Genomic DNA, 19,388 nt, shown 5'->3' with positions numbered 1-19,388 from the left:
AAATTTCCTAAGTGGACTCCTCTCTCCATTTTATTATAAATTTATATTTCCAATAGAGAAGTAATTTTATCACATTACATAAACAAGAAATTACAGAGAAAAAAATCATCCATAAAATTAACACTCATTCACATTTTGTGATTTTTCTTCTAGCTTATTTGTAAACTTTAATTTTAACAAAAGACATATGCAAAACTACCAATAATAGAACATCTTGATTTTTTTCATTTATCATATTGAACTATATGTTTATATATTTCTACTTGGTGGTTTACATTGTTATTTTAAATGAGTGCATGGCCCTGCATGAGGAGACTGTATTTATTTAATCAAACATTTTATGTTGTTCCCAGTTTTTGCTATGCTAAATCTCACATCCTCCATACACTAAATGCATGAGATTTAGAAAGTTACCTCTGGGTCTCTCTTCCCTTCTCTGTAAATGAGGATAATAATAATACTTACCTCTAGAGTTCTAGAAGAATAAACACACGCACACATGTTTGGTGTTTAGAGGAGGTCCTGGCACATGGCAAACACAAAGTGTAAAAATATTTTTATCATATTTTTTTGTAATGGATTGAGTTTATTGATCAAGCCAGACTTGATGAAGTGTAAGCAGAAACTAACTTTATTCTTTCTCCCATTTTCCCTCTAAACCTGATTATTTTTTTCTTTCTTAGATGGAAATCTTAGGATTTTACTGTCTCTCTTAGGCAATAAAGTTAAAGCCCCTCTGTTTTGATGATAAAAAGTCTAGTCTAGTCCCATAATTATCCCATCATTGCAATTCAGTCCAGAGAAATAATAAAAACTTTAAATCCTTACCCAATTTAAAGCTTCTCTCTCCCAGTCCTTAAGCCTGATATAGACTTGGAAGCCTGGAGTGGGAGAAGAGAGGTGTATTATTTCCTTCACTATATCCTAGCTCTCCTCTCTTACTTTCTAACAAAACTTGATAAATAATAAATTATGTTGGAATATTCACCATTTGTTTAAAAATTCTTGGTTTGTTTTTTTCCAGGAAAATATTGTGGCTGTTTTAGGGCTAGAAGAGAAAAAGTTTTACCTGGCAAGAAACACTTAGTTTTCTTTTCTTGACAATTAGCCAATTGATGTCGTTTAATATTCTTACAGAATTCTTAACAATTTATCCATAGAAAGCAGTGCCAGTTTGAAAAGTCACTGGAGTCACTAAACTAAAACAACAAAACAAAACAAAAACTTGATGATTTAATGTGGGCCCATTACCAGCTGAGTAAAGTTTTTAAATTGCAATATTTCTCTTCTTTAGCTCTATTCTGTTACGATAATGTTCTAGTAGCAATTGTCTTCATAGTGTAGAAACTGATAATACAATGTCACCGAAAAATTATTGTTAGCAATGCAGCTTTTAATCCAAGTTATGATTTTTATTTTCACTCAATATTTCCTTGTAATATCCATTTCTTTTGGATTACTATGTCTTTTTTTGATCCTGGAAAACACATCAAAAAGTCTAAGGTTTCTGGCATTTGTAACAAAAATTTGTTTCAAATTCGACATCTTTCATCAACACTGGAAAATAGATTTGTGTCCCTGTAACCATTCCATATTCAATTTGAAAAATGGCATAATCAGTGAAGGGAAGAGAATAAGAAGAGTTGTACTCAGCTGAACTAAACCTTTGAAATATGAATATTAATTAAGAGACCACACAAGTAAGGTGAAATTTTCCAAAGCTTCTGGAGAAATTGGTCTTACAAACCATTGGACTGAGAAAAAACTGAAATAGTGCAGGTTCCAGAATTTTGTGAAATTCTGTATCTCACAATTGATGAATGAAACCATGACAGAAGTATTTTAAAGTTACAAAAAGTTTTGGCAATTGTGCTGCATGTAGCAGACTACAATTTTTATTTTAACCATTATTATAATCAAAATAAAATTTTAATCATTTAACAAAACAATATGTCAAAAACTTTTTGCAAACTGTGAGACTTTGCCTAAATTATGTTAATCACTGTTAATAATTTTTGTAATTGTCTTGCTATGAGCACAAAAACATAAGTCAGACACAATCTTCTAAATCACTCATTTCATTTAGAATGGTTTAGAAATGTTAATTCAGACCAGGGATGTGCACTCACTGCATATGCGGACACAATAAGAAGATGGACATCTACAAGTCAAGGAGAGAGGCCTCAAGAGAAACCAACTTTGCAGATACCTTGATCTTGGACTTCCAGCCTCCAGAACCATGAAATAAATTTCTATTATTTCTTTTTTTAAAGTGAATTCACAGGAATGCATTACCTGGTAACATATTCTGTATGTGTACATTGGTATAATTTATGAAAAGCAAAATCAAATGACTTCCTAAGATTGTGTCAAACACCAGGAAGTATTGCTAATTAATTTTTAAAGTTTTTCTAATGTAAATTTTCTTAGAGAAATATTTTAATGACATTTATTTAGTAGACCTTTAAAACTATATTCAATATCAGTTACTTAAAATATGAAATATCTCATTATTTCTTTTTTAAGTATGTTTATTACAGAAAATTGGACATTTAAATAATAAAACAATTGTTCACATTGCCATTATCTAAAAACTATGTTCATATTTTGGTTATTTCTTTCCCATGTTATATACGTGTGCGTATTTTTCAATATTCTTTAGATCATATTACAGTCACCTTGGTGTACAGGTATTCTTCTCACACTTGGCATTAACATGGGCCTTCTTCTAGGCAATAAAATGTTTTTAGAAATGTCATTTTTAATGTGGCCATAATAGTTAAATGAATATATATACCCAAATTTATATTAGATATTTAAAATTGTTTTTAAATCTCTGTGCATAAAATGTATTTTATATTTATGATAGATTCTGAAAAACAAATACATCGTTATTTAAAAAAATATCTTAGCCGACATCAACAGATGTCATCAACAAAAAAGGCAAAAATTCTCAATAGCCTTATATAATTATAATTGTTTTGCATGTGCACCAACTCCTTAGAATAGCATAAGAGGGGAGAAAAATCCTTCAATAATATTCCTTGGACAAATTTTATTTTTATCTTCCCAAAGGAAACAGCAGTGTCAAAGGGACCTTGCCCTTTTCAAATCCAGGCCAAATTTACATCAGAGGAATAAATGGTTGGGATAAAGAAAGGGATGTGTTTATCCTTCTGGTGTAAATGCTACTCCTATCTAGATCTTGTCCTTTTTATTTAGACTCCCTTTATTTTCCCTGGATTTGGAGTAAGGGCTGTTCACATTCAAGGCGCTTCTAGATTAGGGGGAAGTTTGTAGTAGTTTGGGCTAGGGTTCTAAAAGCTGCCTTGTGTTTTTTAATCCTTTGAATCAAAGGAACTTAAATTACTGAAAAAACATTGAAAAAGGAGAACATTTTGAAAATTTAGGTTGTGAGAAAATTTTCCAGTATTTTACTCTGTAACTCTTTAATAAATGAATGTGAAAGTCTATAAAAAACAAAGTTTTTTAAAAAAGCAATTAAGCAGAATTTAGATGCGTTTTTTACACTTAAAAAAAGTATAGCATATTGGAAAATTAAAACACCAGGGTTAATACCTTTACTTTTCCACATGAACTCTTTTACTTTAGGTCACTCAAACTTTCTGACCACATAATTTTATGTAAAGTAAAAATAATAACATCCATACCAGCTCTAACAATATCATAGTTTTGTTAAGAACAAATAAAATAATGTATAGGGATATATTTTATTTCAGGGATAGGTAAAATTATTATCCTCATACTCTACTTAATATTATTTTAAATATGTAAAAATTTTAAAAACATAAAGGATTTTATTGTAAAATGTATGAAAAATGCCAGTAAATTGAAAGTCTCCTTTGAATCCTTTCTCCTTGCTTCCATATATCTACAAAACTGTTGGGGAAAATTACATATTAGATTTACCTATTGGTTTGCTCTAACTTCACTGTCTAATATGATAGCCAGTAGAGACTTGTGGCTATTAAATATAAGTGTAAAGTCATTACATTTAAATACAATTAATATTGCTAGTCACACTGGCTATATTTCAAATGCTCAACAGCCCATGTTATTACTGTATTGGACAAAGCAGATGTAGAATGAACCCATCATTGAAACAAGTTCTACTGAACAGATAGCTCTACTCTAGAATCAAGTCCAGGAGGAGAACCTGTAGTACGCAGAATAATGGCCCCCAAAACATGTCTATGTCCTCTCCAGAATCCGAAAATGTTTCCATGCATGGCAAAAGGCACTTTGCACATGTCATTAAGTTAAGGATGTTGAGATGGGCAAATTTTCCTGGATTATCTGGGTAGGCCCAATGTAATAACAAGAGTTCTCAGACAAGGAAGTCAGGAGGATAAGAATCGGACAAAGGAACTGGGCTGATCGAAACAGAAGATAGAGTGATGCACTTCAAAATGGAGGAAGGGGCCTTGAGCCAAAAATGTAAGTGGCCTATATAAGTTGGAATAGGCAAGGAAACAAAGTCTTCCCTACTCTCCTCCAAAAGGAAAGCAGATACCTTGATATTAGGACTTCTGACCTCAGAACTGTAAGATGATAAATTTTTATTGTTTTAAGCCATTAAGTTTGTGGTATTTTGTTACAGTTTAGCAAGGGGAAATTAATACATATGACAATATGTATTCTCCTCTTACTGAATGCTATTTGTAACCAATTATTTCTATTATAAATAAACTACAATACATTTTTCTATATGCAGATAGTGAAAAGTTCTATATAGAAAAATAAACCAGAGAGATGGTTAGGATGTGCAGGTCAGCAGGGATATACGCAATGTTACGTAGGTAAATGTTTAACAACTTGCTTTCCAGAAAAAAAACCAAACCCTTATTTGTAGTATTTGCCAATTCCCAAGTATAAATAGTTTTACCACAACCAATTTCAAGCTACCAATGTAATGTCACTGAACACTGAGATGGAATGAAATCTCAGCCTCTGCATGCTACCGGACCTGAGTATGTGTTTGTGCCCATGTGTGTTTCTAGGCATATATGTGTATACATGTGTGGAGTTTCTGTTTCAAGTACAATGTCTCTCTCATACTGTCAGAAGCCTAAAGGAGGGATGTAGACACCTATACAGAAAAATGGAAAAAAAGAAGTATTCTTGGCAGAGGGAATAGTAAATGCAAACACAAAATGGGGGACTGTTTGATGTGTTTGATAGACTTCAGGTGTGTGGGAGATATCAAGGAGGATAATACAGCTGAAGGAGAGTGAGTTGCTGAATTGTGGAAGATCAAGAGTTAATTGTACGTTCCTAAGTGTGTTTGCACTTGGGCACCAAGGTAAGGCCTCATAAGTCACTGCAGGCACTTTTATTTTGAGGGAAATGGAAGGGTTTCAGGAAAAGGGTGACATAATCAAAGTTAAATATGGCTCTTTTGGGGGCATAAATAGAAATCTGGCTCTTCTTTTGGGGATAAGACACAGTCAGGGGGGCGTTGTAATAGTTCAAGCGAGAGATAATGATGGCTTGGCCAAAAGTGATCAGATACTGCAAGTAGAAATGAAAGAATTTGTTAGAAGATTGAATTGGGGTGAGAGAAAGAGGAGCTAAGGCTCATTACAAGATTTGGATTGAGTGATTAAATGCATTAAATTTAAGATGATTTTTGAAATTTCAGTCCCGTGGAGAATTAGATATAAATATCTGATTAGGGAAGGGAATCTGCTGGAGATGTAATTTTGCTATTTAAAGCCATAATACAGGATGAGATCACACAATGAGTGTAGATAGACCAAAGATCTGAAGAGTGAGTCCTGAGGTACTCTAGGATTTAGGAATAAAGGACACGAGGAGGAACCAGAAAATGAGACCGAAGGGCCATCAGGTAGGAGGAAAACAAAAAGAGAATAGCATCCAGTTAAAGAAAATGTTTCTTGGAAGAAAGAATCATAAAACTCAACAAATACTTCTGGCTAGTGAAATAAACTATAACCTGAGCATTGACCATTGGATGTAAAAGTGTTATGTTATTGATCATGTCGACAAAAACAATTTTGGTGGAGAGATAGGTACAAAAGTCTCATTGCACTGGCTTTAAGAGAGACTAGGAGGAAAGGAATTAGAGACATCAAATTTAGCCAACTCTTTCTAGTTTTTCTGTGAAAGGGCAGTGGCTGAAGATAGGATCAAGAAAGTGTTTTTTAAAGGCTGGAACTAGCATGTATGTGTACATATGGAAAGAAATCAGCAAAGTAGGAAAACCCATGAAGCAGAAGAGGGAATTGCCAGAGAATGTCCTTAAGAAACGGAGGGTACTGGGATCTAGGGCATAAATAGAATGGTTGTCTTAGTCAGATGGTTCATTCATGGCAGCAGGTAGGGATTGATGGGTAGATGAGATTATGGGAGCATGTGGAAAGTCTCTTTGGGGGTGCTTCTATTACGTTAGTGAAGCAATGTCATCAACTGAGGGTGAAAATTGGGTAGGAAATATAGGGAGGTTTGAGAAAGAGAATAGGTGAATGAAACAACTTAGGAAATAGCAAAAGATTGCAGGCAGTACTTAGAGACCACTTGAGTGGTCATGAATTTAAATTATGACCAGATGCAGACCTGTCTGTTTTTCCTAAACCAATACAATGCACAGATGCAAGCATAGAATGGATTGAGATTTTAACTTAAGCAGGTTTGGGGTTCTGTCAGGTAAGTATGGGGGGGAGAGAATGTCAGGGCTGAGGAGAAATACAAGGGAATACTAGAATTATGTGTAATGGACAGCAGGAGGGAGGATAAGGAGTAGAGTTGGGATGAGGAGTAGGGTAGGGTTGGGGGTGTGGTAGGGACTAAAAAGAGAGAGGACAGTGATCCCAAATGGCATCTACAAATTGTTGGAATTGGGATACTGGAGGGAGTTCCAAAGATCTGAGATGAGGTTGAAGAGTGAGACGATTGCATTGAGAATATGGAAGGGTGTGGTATTTGGTAATGACAAGGCTTAGTGTATGACCACAGGTATAAGTGGCTCATAGGGTGAAAAACAAGATTGTTATTTACAGAGAGGAGGTCTTGGAAATGGAAGGCCAAATGGAAGGATCATCTGTGTGGATATTGAAATCACAGTAATCACTACCAGGCTAGTATTAGAGGCACAATGAGAAGCAGAGTGATCTCAGAGTGGGCCTCAGACGAGCAATGCCAACGTGGTCTGGGTACTCAAGCACTCCCGTCCCATCCAGAGCTATTGAATTGGAATCCCCAGGAGTGGTGCTGCATCTGATGCACAATGAAGTATGAAAACTACCTATACTGTAGCACAGAAGATAGCAAAGTTAATTGCTGGAAGAAGTAGCAGAGTTTTCAATGAGGTAGTAGTTAAACTACACCTGAACTGCAAGGTTAAGTGGGGGCACCTTACAATTAAAGGGAGCAGCATTTGTAAAGAAAAGCTAGAATCAGGAAAAGACCTCAGGTAAGAGCTAATGAAATTCTGTAAAAAATGTGAAGTGCTAGCTGTTAATATCAGAAAATCATGTCTTGTTAGGAAGGCATTCATTCTGTAGGAATCCTGAGAGAACATCACAAACTTGTACTTTCATTTTAGCCCATTGCTGTTGGGCTCAGTACAGAGTGAGAGAGAGCGTGGAAGAAAGTAAGTGTAGCTGCCTTGGCATACCAACATTTCCCACAATTTCCCCACATCTCTAGGGGACACAGGAGAAACAATTCCACAGAGCAGGTATGTTACAGAAGATGATTAAAGGAGGCCTTAGCCCTTTAATAACGTCACTGAGCACCCAACGCGGGCGTTCTCTACCGACGCCGGCGCCTCCGGGGGCGGAGCCTGCCGGGGCTGACGTCACTATCGAGCGCCGGGCGCGCGCATTTGGCGGCGGATTCAAATGTTCAGGCCAGGCTCTCGGGCCTGAAGAAGCGACGGAGGGGCCGGGTTGTTTTCGTTTTCTCTGCGGACCAGAGCTTCTGTGCGGTGCAGGGAGTACCTCGGAAGCTGAGGCGACTGGTGCCTGAGGGAGAGGATGGCGCTGTCGACTAGAGTCTCTCAGAAGAAGCAGATAAGGCGGAAGGCTCCTCGCGGCTTTCTAAGGCGTATCTTCAAGCGACAGAAGCCTCACCTTCGTCTAGAGACAAGTGGCGACTTACTGGTGAGATTCTGTCCCTTCTTGGGCTCGAAGTGGGGCCGGGCGAGGGTAGGGTAAATAAAAACCCCAGTCTTTACAGTCTTTATTTCCCCGACCCGGCAATCTGGTTGTTTCAGGCCTATATGTAAGACGTTTTCTGCAGTGACGAGGCAGGTTTGCCCCAGCTTGCGTGTCAGTTCGTACTCCTGACGCTGAATTGTGCCGGGGCCCACGGACATGTAGATACCTGGACCGATTTTACGGGACGCTATTAGGCCCATCATCTTAAGGCGAGAACTAATGCAAAGTTCCTGCTTATAGCTTTCAAATATCGCTGTCTGGTACGGAGCCTAGTGAACGTTCGAAAGGTATGAAAGATACACAGTCTTTTAAAAGTAGATTTTGGAATTCAGGCTGGGCCATTTTTATTTAACCATTGTAAAAGGCATTGCTGACGTTGTTAACCAAATATATTGCCCTATTTCCTCTACTTTAGCCAACTTGCTGCAAAATCCTGATTCAAAAGTTTATTTCTAAGTAGTATGTTGTCAGCTATGAACTCGTTTTCCTAGACAGGTAGAACACCTGTTAGTTCTCAAGCCAAAGCACTAAAACTTGTTTATCTGACTCATAATACCTGCAAGCATAATGCTTATCTAGTAAATACCCATAACCAAATTACTGTATAATATTTCTGTCTTGAAGTAAATTCAGAGTTTTTATGTTAAATGCCTGGGACATGTATCCCACTAGCAGAGTGAACACTGTTTTCCTAGGTTTAAACCATGAGAGGTGCCGCCTCTATTTTGTCACAAGAGGTTTGAGTGAAAGACTTGCCTTCATTACAAGTGGGCACCTAATTTTCAGGATATTAAGGTAAAGAATTGTGGCCAACAAGAATATATGGCATGGAGAGTGTCTTCAGAATGCACCATTTCATTTGTTCTTGAGCTACACTGTTTTTATTTTTTCCACCTCTTTTCCCTACAGCCTCCTCATTTGTTGCCTACTTGCAGGGTTTCTCTTTTTGCTAGGCTATTATAGAATTGTCTTCATTTTTCCTTTATTTTGTCTCTGAAGACAAAATATAACTTTTGGGGAGGGGTGAGGGGCTTGGGAAAGTAGCCTTTCTAATATCTCTTGCCCTCCTTCCTTGTTTCTTTCTAAGGCCTTATAAGAAAAGACGATGTATACTATTTTGTATCCACACCCACGGTGGTGATAAAGGTGGCACAAGTGAGTTGGATACAGTGAAACTGATTTACAAGACACTTGTAGGTAATTTATTCTGGAGTTTTCACTGGTGCGGGGGTCCCAAGTGGAAGGGGAGGACATGTACCTGATCAAGAATTTCTAGGAGAGTACCACATAGATTGGCAGAAATTTCTCAAGTAGTCAGATTTCTTCCTTCTCCATACCTGTCTGCCCCAAAGTAAACTGGGCAGGTGAGCTATATTGTAAAGTGGGTCCAAGTGGTGCCGGAAATAAGGGGACGTGAAATTCCAACAGTTGCAGTGGTAGGGGAAAGGACTTTCTTTAGGCCACCATCTATTCCTAGGTCCATCTATTCCCTTTTCTTTGGTTTTCATTAGTTCTCCTTCACTGTCTTGTATATGCCATGCATCACCCTGGTTTCTTTGCTTATGGTTTTCTGCTTATATTGACACTTCATAACCTTACCCAGCAGGTGTCCCACATCATCCATAAACTTTTCTACATTCCAGGCAGTCTGTTTTGATCTTTTTTCTGAACTTTGATAGCAGTACAAGTGTACATACAATGTAGCTGTTGGGATTTTGACACTGTTCCCTAAGAGTTTCATATGCCAGTATCTCCTAGTGTGGTATGCAGCTTCTTGAGGGGAAGGAAAAATACATATCTTATTGTGTCTCCCATTACCTTTAACACAAACTAACCTATTTTTATGCTATCTTTTGTATGTATTTCTTCTACCTGAAGATGGTCTTCACTCCACTCGGCAAACTCCAATTCTTTTCAAAATCCAGTTCAAATGCTACTTCAGTGCATCCTTCCTAATCTTCTTAGAAAGAATCAATCTTATGTTCCTCTGTCATCACGCATCTGTCTTTTACTTTTTTATAGGTTTGGTTCTCCCATTTGACTGGAAACTTTGGGACTGTTTGTATTCATCTAACGTTTAATACCTTGAACGTTCACAGTATACAATTTATGTCGGGACCACATGGTAACTATATGTGGATTGATTGTCATTTTTAACATCTTACCATTTCCTTGTGTTATTTCATAGTTCTGCACTGGCTTTTTGTTATTGTTTTGTTTCATTGTATATCTCCAAGGTTAGTATCGTTGAGTACATTTGTTAATCTGAATAAATGGTTCAGCTTTTTGGTGGCTCTATTAATTTTTAGACTTATCACTGAGGAATGCTGTGCAAATATCTGGATGTGTTATGGTTTATGTAAAACTCAAGTGCTGTGACGAAGGGAGGAGGAGGTCAGGCTGGCCCAGTCTTTTGGCCAACTGAGACTGTCATGAAATGGACATTTCTTTGTAAATTACCTTTTGATTTACCTTTCAAGCAAGCTGATTTTTTCCCCAGTATGACTTCTTGATGGAATGGTTTATCTTGTCAAGTTTGAATGCCTAGCTAAATACCTTAAAATTTGTTTTTGTTCTGACCATTTTAATTTAAACCTTTATGCATTTGAGTGCTACCACTCAACAGAAGAATAGGTTGCTTAAAAAAAATTCTGTGACATCAAAAAAGTAATATTAATTTGCTTTGGTATCTATGGCTCATGCCTATGAAGAGGAAAGGACTTTCCATGTAGGTTAATAGCATGAACCAAGTCTCAAAACAGAGTTTGGTTTATTTGGGATTGAGTAAACTTTTTTTTTTCTTCTTTTCCTAGTTTGGGCATATATGGAAGGATCTTTTGTTCATGCAATAATAATTGACTACCTATTACATATTGGGTCAACGGCTAAAGGTCACTGGAATACAATGTTAGGGAAGATAGTTATAGTTCTTAGTCTTATAGTAAGTACACTGAGGAAGACAGGTGAGGAATTGCTGCATAATGTACGCAGCGTGTGCAGTGAAAGGAAGTTCAGGGTGCTGTACATAAACTCACATATTGGGGGGAGTTGGACTTCCCGGAGAAGTCTACAAACTAATAGGGTGACTGTAGGTAAGGTTGTATTTGATTACCGAAAGAAGTTCAAAAACCTAGTATGGAATTGGAAGCTGAGAAAGGAGAGAGATGAAACTGGAAAAGCCTTGTCAGGTGGGGTTTAGTATTATGGAATTAATCTTGAGGGCATCTGGGAGCTCTTTATATTTAAAAGTAGAAAATATAGATTAACAGAGGAAATTATGCCATATTATGGAATGTTTTTGCTGCAAAAGGAAATGGGATGTCATTGGAAGTTTTAAATAATTGAATGGTATGATATCGTAATGTAAAGAATCAAGTGAGTGCTTTACCTCTGATTTCTTGTGAGAATTTAAAGAAGAGTGCATCAAAAAAAGTACCAAAAGAATATCTCCTTCCATAGGTTCTTTATCTTGTTAAATTTAAATACCCAAACTATATTTTCCCCAAACATCACTAAAACATACTTAAGCATCTGTAACAATTCACTGAAGATTTCTGCATAGTATAAATAATTTTAAAACACCACATTACGTAGTTATTTAACATTTAGTGAACAGTGGGGGAGCACACAAGATAGTGAATATTAAGTATTGTGTATTAATTGTTTTAACTGCAAAAAGCGTGTTCTAGTGGGTAAATACCCAAAGAAATTGTATGTTAAAGATACTATCTAATTGGACCTCAGTTGGTAGTGCTGTCAGGCACATGGCAGGAGAAAGGATGGGAAGATGTTACCAATAATTAAATAAAAGAGCACTGGCTGTGATCCTCGGAGAGAATTGAGATAGGACTGCAGTTCACTTTACATTCTCTCTTGCTTGGGTTTTGTGTTCTAGTTTAACTGGTTTCAAGGTTTGTATGTGTAGATTGACTAGCACTTTGGTTTGGATAGTGAATTTTGAGTAAAATATTAGCAAAATGTTATTTTACATATTCAGATAATGAGGTTAAATAATGTACATGTATGTTTTGTTTATGTGTAGTGCTTGTTTCTATAAGAATATGCAAGAAACTGGTAACCATGGTTGACTGGGGGCTGATGTGGAAGAGACTTATTTTTGACTGTCTACCCTTTTGTTTACTCTTTTGCTTTATGTTTTTATTTTGAAATAATTACAGATTCACAGGAAGTGCAAAAATAGTAGAGAATACTCATGTACCTTTACTCAGCTTTCCACGGTGCTAACAACTTACATAACTGCAGTCCTTTGTGGGCTTGAATTTTGTATTGTTATATTATCTATTATAAATAATTTCTTAAAAGGTGCCTTAAAGATTACTAATGGTAGATAGGATTATTTCGATATTATTAGATGGCAAGTAACAACCTTTGTACATACATTTTTCAAGTTAGTAAATTTTTAGAATTTTGATTATTAACATGTTTTTTTTTTTGTCTACAACACTGAGCGGTAACTATTATTCATATATGCAGAGAGTGAGGCACTGAGAGCTTGGGTAAGCTGCCTAAGGTCACACAGATTCTTAGTGGAAGAACTATGATTTGAACCCAAGACTGTTTGCTTCAAAGGCTGCATTCTTAAATACTCTGTAATTGCTGCAGAGTCTGGCTGATGGGGAAAGGCTTCCCAGTTGGAGGAAACAGTATCAGCAAAGACAAAGAAGCACAAGGAAGCCCGAGCAATTGTGATTAGGATGACTGGAACATAGGGTACGTCTATGTGTCCCCTAAAAACAGGCTCTGAGATGGGAAATAAATGTCTAAGTCAATTTTATTTATTTTTTATGGAAAAACAAGGCAGGGAAGCCAAGTAAAGAAGAAATATTTAAAAGTCCCACTTCATGTAGAATGATCCTGAAGGGGACTTCTGGTGGTTACCCCTCAGGTTTGCCCTGATATGAGATCAGGGATCTTGGCTGTCACACTGTTGGTTATTGGTTGGAGATGGAGTAGGAAAAATCAGAGTGGATACAAAAGATGCACGCAGATTTGGTTGTAGCATCAACATTATCTACCACCAGGTGGTTGGGAAGGAGTGGTAAGAGTTGAGCATCAAGAGGAATATATGGGCACACTTCTGAGGGGGATCCAATGCCATGCTAGAGAATTTGGAGTTTGTCCCGACTAATCAGTCAGTGAAGACAGGCATTACTATTTTCTTTTTTATAATGGAGGAACTGTACAGTGATGGGAAAATACATGTGACATAGGGCATCGTACATACGTGGTGTGTAACATCCCTTTCTTGGAGTGAACTAGACAGATTTGGGTCTGAGTCTTGGTTAGGGTTGCACACATTAGAAAAGTCACCATACTCTTTGTCAATTATTTTTATCTGTATAATGCTCTATAGACTAATGTTTTAATTAGGGTACTTTTCCTGCAAGTAATAGAAAGGGGTTCTTCAGCTGGCTTAAATAATATGGAGGTAGTGAGATGAAGGGCAGCTCTGATTTGGTAAAATTAAGCCAACAAATAGCTTTGTTAAGATCATCAATAACAGAATTCATTTTTCTACTTTAACACTCAGTGTGTTTTGTAAGCTCCTGTCATGATTTTAAGACAGCCGTCGCGTTTCTAAGCACCACAGGCAGAAGCAACAATGTCCAGTGGACAAAGGGGAATCATTATTAACATGTTTTAAAGTAGATATTTCAAATAGCTGGTTAAAAAATCTTTAGACCTTGGATTGTAGAAAGAGAGATGATTAGCCTTAAATACAGTTGTTGATATGTTTTGATTTTAAATTTTTGGGAAATTTTAAAATACATTATAAATTTAAATTTACTTGGAATCAGAAGTAGGAATATTTGTTATTTAAAAGAGTCCTACATAAGTTTTGATCTAATGATGCTTTACAATAATGTTATCATCTATAGCCTTTGGTCAGCCTTGCATTGCATACCCTTGTTTCATGCATTATAATAACTGAGTCTCCTTTGTGTGGAATCTAAGGCCGACCTATATTCAGCAGAATTCTGTGTTACTTTACATAAAAGTTAATTGCGTTAATCACAGTATTAAAGAGTACAACATTAAATTTTGGGCTCTTTTATTTTTAAAAATCATTATTTTAAAGCATCAATGTTTGAGTTTAAAATTCCTTTGAATTTTCTCTTTTTAAGGTGCACCTGAACTGCTTACTGTTTGTTCATCGGTTAGCAGAAGAGTCCAGGATAAATGCATGTGAGAATAAGTGTGGAGTCATTAAAAATGAGCATGTACTGGCTGCAGCAAAGGTAAAGTCTGAATTTCTTTTCTTGAACAAGAATTAACTTTAAAAATATCACCTGGTTCATCACCTCTGCCTGATTTAGATTCCTTATTCAGCTTTGTCGACTCAGTTGACACTTAGCTTTTCTTGTTAATGGATTTCAATTATGGAGTTTGGTTTTCTTTGTATATTATTGATTTCTAATAGAGATTCATCTGATATTGATTTCTGATAGAGATTCATTGATTTCTGATAGAGACACTGCTTTATCATAATTAGGGGACAGTGAATGTTTGACTGTAACCTGTATGATATGTAGTAGGCTATATATACTATTGGAGAAGGTTTATCACCTTGAAATGTATCAAAACTTACTTTCTTCTGGATCATTTTATTTTCCTCATTACTTAAGTATTCGTTTTTCTGACTTTGTTTTGAGATCTGCTTGACTTATGAATCAAATCTTATAAAAGCAAGGAAGATTGCTTCTTACTGGTATTTTTATATAGTGTAAGAGTATCTGCGTAGGGCAGATTTTTTTTCCAAATGTGTTCCTGAGATCATAATTTCCACCAATGTTAACAGATGCTCCACAAAAAGCTTCCAGGGTCAAGGTAAATTTAGATAATCTAACATACATTACCTCCTTGAATAGGCACGATGTTATGTATATAGAGCTTATTTCTATAAGAATATTCAAGAAGTTCCCAGCCATGGTTGACTGCGGGATGATGTGGGAGAAACTTATTTTTGACAGTCTACATCTTTGTATACTTTTTAAAATATTTTTTTATTTTGAAATAATTATAGACTCATAGAAGGTGTGTAAATAGTATAGAGCGTTCCCATGTACCTTTTTGTCTAGCTTTCCACAATGCTAACATCTTTGTATAACTGTAGTTATGTAAATTTATAAAAGGTTATGAGAAATACAGCAGTAAAGAAAGTTTTTGAACACTGTTTAACTTAGTATTTTGTAAATTTGAGTACATAATATGTCAGCCTTTTGTAAATTCTGTTGAGTACATAGTAGTTTTCTTTTGCAGTACCATACTAACATCTTACAGAACAGAGACGGGCTAACCCAGGGGATAGACCTATTTGGTGGCCTCTGTAGAAGCCTAGAAATGTGCATGCCTTGGCCTTGTTTTTAGGGGCTTTAAATTCTCTTACAGTTATACACATGCCAACAAGTTGCTAGACTACTAAAGTCAATATAAGCGTTTTTCTGCAGGTAGAGCAAAGTTTAAGAACTTGAATAGTGTATTGTGTATTTTAAATTTAGGGTTTGTTTGTTTTTATTAATAAACTATAGGTATACTTACCTAAAAGTAGATATGTTCTGTAAAAAATTTTTGGATGTATTTTGTTCTCATGCTCCATGTGTTTTATCACTAAAGATCTTGTTTTGTTTTATCTTTCTCATGGGCCACATGTTTTGAAAATTGTCTACCTAACAAGCTTTTCAGCGTAAGACGACTAGTCTTGGTCTCTAAATTGACATAATTCCAGATCAAATATAAGAAATTTGGTGTTACAATGGATTTGTATTGCTTTATAGTTGTTAAATGCCTGATTTATAATAGGATTTTCGAGTTTTGGAACATTCTTTAACAGGATTACTAAACTGTCTACAAACCTCAAGTTAGGAACCATTAATCTGGACACTTTTGGCTTATAATTGAAGAAATTAATATCTAGAAGTGACTATAAAAACAGATTTTGAGAATCTAGGAATGTTTCATGTTCTTTGAGACAAGTAAATGTCAAGACCATTTATAAGGCAAAAGGATTCCCTAATCACCTTGCATATTGGTTTTATAAAATCAGTCTTGCATATTGTACACATAGGACTATTTAGCTTTTTGTTGAGAAATTACATTTTATTTGCCATAGGTATAATATGAATCTTCATTTTCCCCCCCCCACAGGTAATTCTAAAGAAGAGCAGAGGTTAGAAGTCAAAGAACACGTTTTTGAAAATGACATGATGTATTATTTTAGGTGGTAACAGATTGTGAAAGCTCTTTTTACATATCAGTTAATAGTGTATATTATTAAAATATTGGCTGTTTGAGGGATGTGTGAATTTGTATTTTTTTACTGGTGTTGTAATATCTCAAGAACGGTAAATATCTCAGAACTATATAACTTTTTTTGAGGAATTATGTTTCATTTTAAGTGGTCTCTAGTTCATTTTACTTCCATTTCATTGGTATTGTAAATATTTCACATATCAAAAATGAAATCTTACTGTATGAAGTAACTTGAAGAGATGAATTTCTTAGAATTAAGCTTATAAGTATTAATATTTAGACACAATTATGGAATCAATTTAACCCCTGAAAAAAGATAACATGCAGTCAAATCTAGGCACATTTTAAGTAATCCTTGTAACTCTTTAATGCTGTTGCGTAAGTAGTACCATCTATTTTCATGTTATACCAATAGTATAGTGACATAGTTTCTGAACTGTAAACATCAGCAAAGTGTTTTTCAAAACATATCTCCCTCCCCAAACCAAAAAAATTACAGGGCAAACTGATTTATTTTCTTAAAGTCACACAGATTTAATAGATGGGTGTTTTTTACCCCCTAAGGAAACTTTAGAAGTTTATTGTATATCATTCAATAGTTGTTATTTTTAACTTTTTATTTTGAAATAATTATAGATTGCAACATGAAGTTGCAGAGACAGTATAGAGAGGGCCATGTGTACTCTACATCCAGTTTGCCCCCAATGGTTACATCTTAAATAATTACAATATCAAAACCAGGAATTTGACATGAGTACAGTATATGTGTAATTCTGTATCATTTTATGTGTATAGATTTGTGTAACTACTACTACAATCAAGATATAGAAGTATTTAATTACCACAAGTTTCTACGTAATGCTGTCCTTTTATATATTATACCCAGCCCCGTATGATTACCCCTCGCCCCATCCCTAAACTCTGGCAACCACTAATCTGTTTTCCATCTCTGTATAATGTCATTTTGATGACAAAATCATAATCATAAAGGTTATGACTTTGGGGTATTTGTTTTTCTTCACTCAGCATAGCTTTCTTGAGATCCATCCAAGTTGTTGCATGTAGCAGTTTGTTCCTTTTTATTACTGAGTCGTATTCCATGGTATTTATGTACCAGAGTTTGTACAACTCTTCACCCATTGTGGGGCGTTTTGATGATTTCCTGTTTTTGGCTATTACAAATAAAGCTGATAAAACAATTGTTTGTACATTTTATATTTCTCTGGGATAAATGCCCAGGAGTGTGATTTCTGGGTCAGATGATAAGTATATGTTTAGTTTTTTAAAAAGAAAACAGCCAAATTATTTTCCATGGTGACTACCATTTTATATTTTCATCAACATTTTATGAAAGATCTTTCTTTACATTCTGATGAATATTTAGTATTGTTATTTCTTTATATTAGCTGTTCTTAGGTGTCACCTCATGGTTTATAATTTGTATTTTCCTAATGGCTAATGATGTACATATTTTCATGTGTTTATATGTCATCCATTTTTCCTCTTTGGTAAAATGTTTCTTCATTTCTTTTGTGCATTTTCTATTCCGATTTATTTTTTCTAATTTTGAATTTTCAGAGTTCTTTATTCTAGGTGTGGGTCCTTTGTCAGCTAGTACGATTTACAAATATTCTATTCTGTAGCTTCTCTCTTAACAGCATCTTTTGAAGATCAACAGTCTTTAATATTGATGAAGTATAATTTGTTGTATATTTTTTTCTTTCATGTATTGGTGTCATGTTTAAGATCTCTTCACCAAGCCCTAAGTCCTGAAAATTTTTTCCTATATTATTTTTTGCAAGTTTTATAGTTTGTTTTACATTTAAATCTCTGATCTATTTTTGAGTTAATTTTTGTGTAAGGTGTAAGGTTTAGATCAAGATTCTTTTTTATTTTGGTCTGTGGATATCCAGTTGTTTCAGCACCATTTTTTAAAAAGACTGCCTTTTCTCCATTGAATTTCTTCTGCACTTGTGTCATTAATTCGTTGGTCATACTTGCATGGGGTATTCCTGGGTTTTGTATTCCATTGGTTTGTTTCAGCCCCTCCACCAATAACACATTGTCTTTATTAATTCCAAGCCATCCAGAAATAGAAGGTAGTAAATTTAATTTAGCATGAAACTAATATGTAGGAAGGTGCTCTACATAAAACTCATGTGAAAAAGACTAATTTTCACACTGATTTATGTTAAATTATTTACTTCAAAATTGTTATAGGCAATGTTTTCATGAATAAAACAGTGTTCCAAGAAAATGCAAATAATTACTGTTTAGAAATTATACCTACTAGAGATTTTAAAAGATCTAATCATTATCTTGTTAATTGTCCTAAGCAAAAAGTTGGCAAAATCATTGGTTTTCTTTTTGAAATAGTTTTAAGTCTTCCTAGAGTTGGAGTTGTTTATACAAACTCTAAGTTCTTTTCTCCTTTTTAAATGTATTTATTGACTCCAAAGTGTTTATTGATCAGAAACTTCTGTGTCTAAATAAAAATTCAAGCTAGCCACTACATCCTGTGTTATGGCAATGACTTCAATGCTAGGGATTCATAGCTAATGTGCACCATAGAAAAGCAAGGCAGAGGCATACTTTGTGCTCTTGGGGACAAAAAGTTGTACTCAGTAACCTTAAGAAGTAACTTGTTTCATTTGTAAGATGTATCTTGTTCTTCCTTGTATTTTACTCATTTATAGTTTCTCCACTGTCTAATACTACAAAGGCAGATGTTTTTCTTTATTAATGAAGGTATAATTTTTTAAAAGGCTAGATTATCAAGTACATGATACATTCTTTGGGCAATTAATTATCTGTGTTATGATAGCTCTCATGCTGTGTTAAATTATATTTTAGCTGATATTTAAATTTTTAATTTTAAACTCTTTTTATTTTGCTAAGTAGAGGATAAGCTCTCCT

The 19,388-nt window shown here is 35.1% G+C and overlaps 1 protein-coding gene across 1 annotated transcript; it reads left to right on the top strand.

Moving 5' to 3' along the window:
• The first annotated feature begins 7,851 nt into the window (after positions 1-7,851).
• Positions 7,852-17,671, top strand: CENPW (centromere protein W). Its single transcript, XM_019729509.3, has 3 exons — positions 7,852-8,144; positions 14,348-14,461; positions 16,368-17,671. Exons 1-3 carry the CDS (start codon positions 8,019-8,021, stop codon positions 16,392-16,394), a joined length of 267 nt encoding a protein of 88 aa, XP_019585068.1. The 5' UTR covers positions 7,852-8,018; the 3' UTR covers positions 16,395-17,671.
• Positions 17,672-19,388: the final 1,717 nt, after the last annotated feature.

Source organism: Rhinolophus sinicus, chromosome 2 (assembly GCF_057876585.1).
Source record: "Rhinolophus sinicus isolate RSI-liver-muscle chromosome 2, RSI-T2T, whole genome shotgun sequence".
Classification (NCBI taxonomy): Eukaryota; Metazoa; Chordata; class Mammalia; order Chiroptera; family Rhinolophidae; genus Rhinolophus; species Rhinolophus sinicus.
The sequence above is the reverse complement of the archived record's forward strand: the minus strand, read 5'-3'. Positions and strand labels throughout refer to the sequence as shown.

What these genes read in the sequence shown, in the direction of transcription:
- CENPW (XM_019729509.3), top strand. Translation starts at nt 8,019, where the DNA reads ATGGCGCTGTCGACTAGAGTCTCTCAGAAGAAGCAGATAAGGCGGAAG. An exon ending in AGACAAGTGGCGACTTACTG is followed by an intron (nt 8,145 to 14,347) that starts GTGAGATTCTGT and finishes TCTCTTTTTAAG; the next exon opens with GTGCACCTGAACTGCTTACT. An exon ending in ATGTACTGGCTGCAGCAAAG is followed by an intron (nt 14,462 to 16,367) that starts GTAAAGTCTGAA and finishes CCCCCCCCACAG; the next exon opens with GTAATTCTAAAGAAGAGCAG.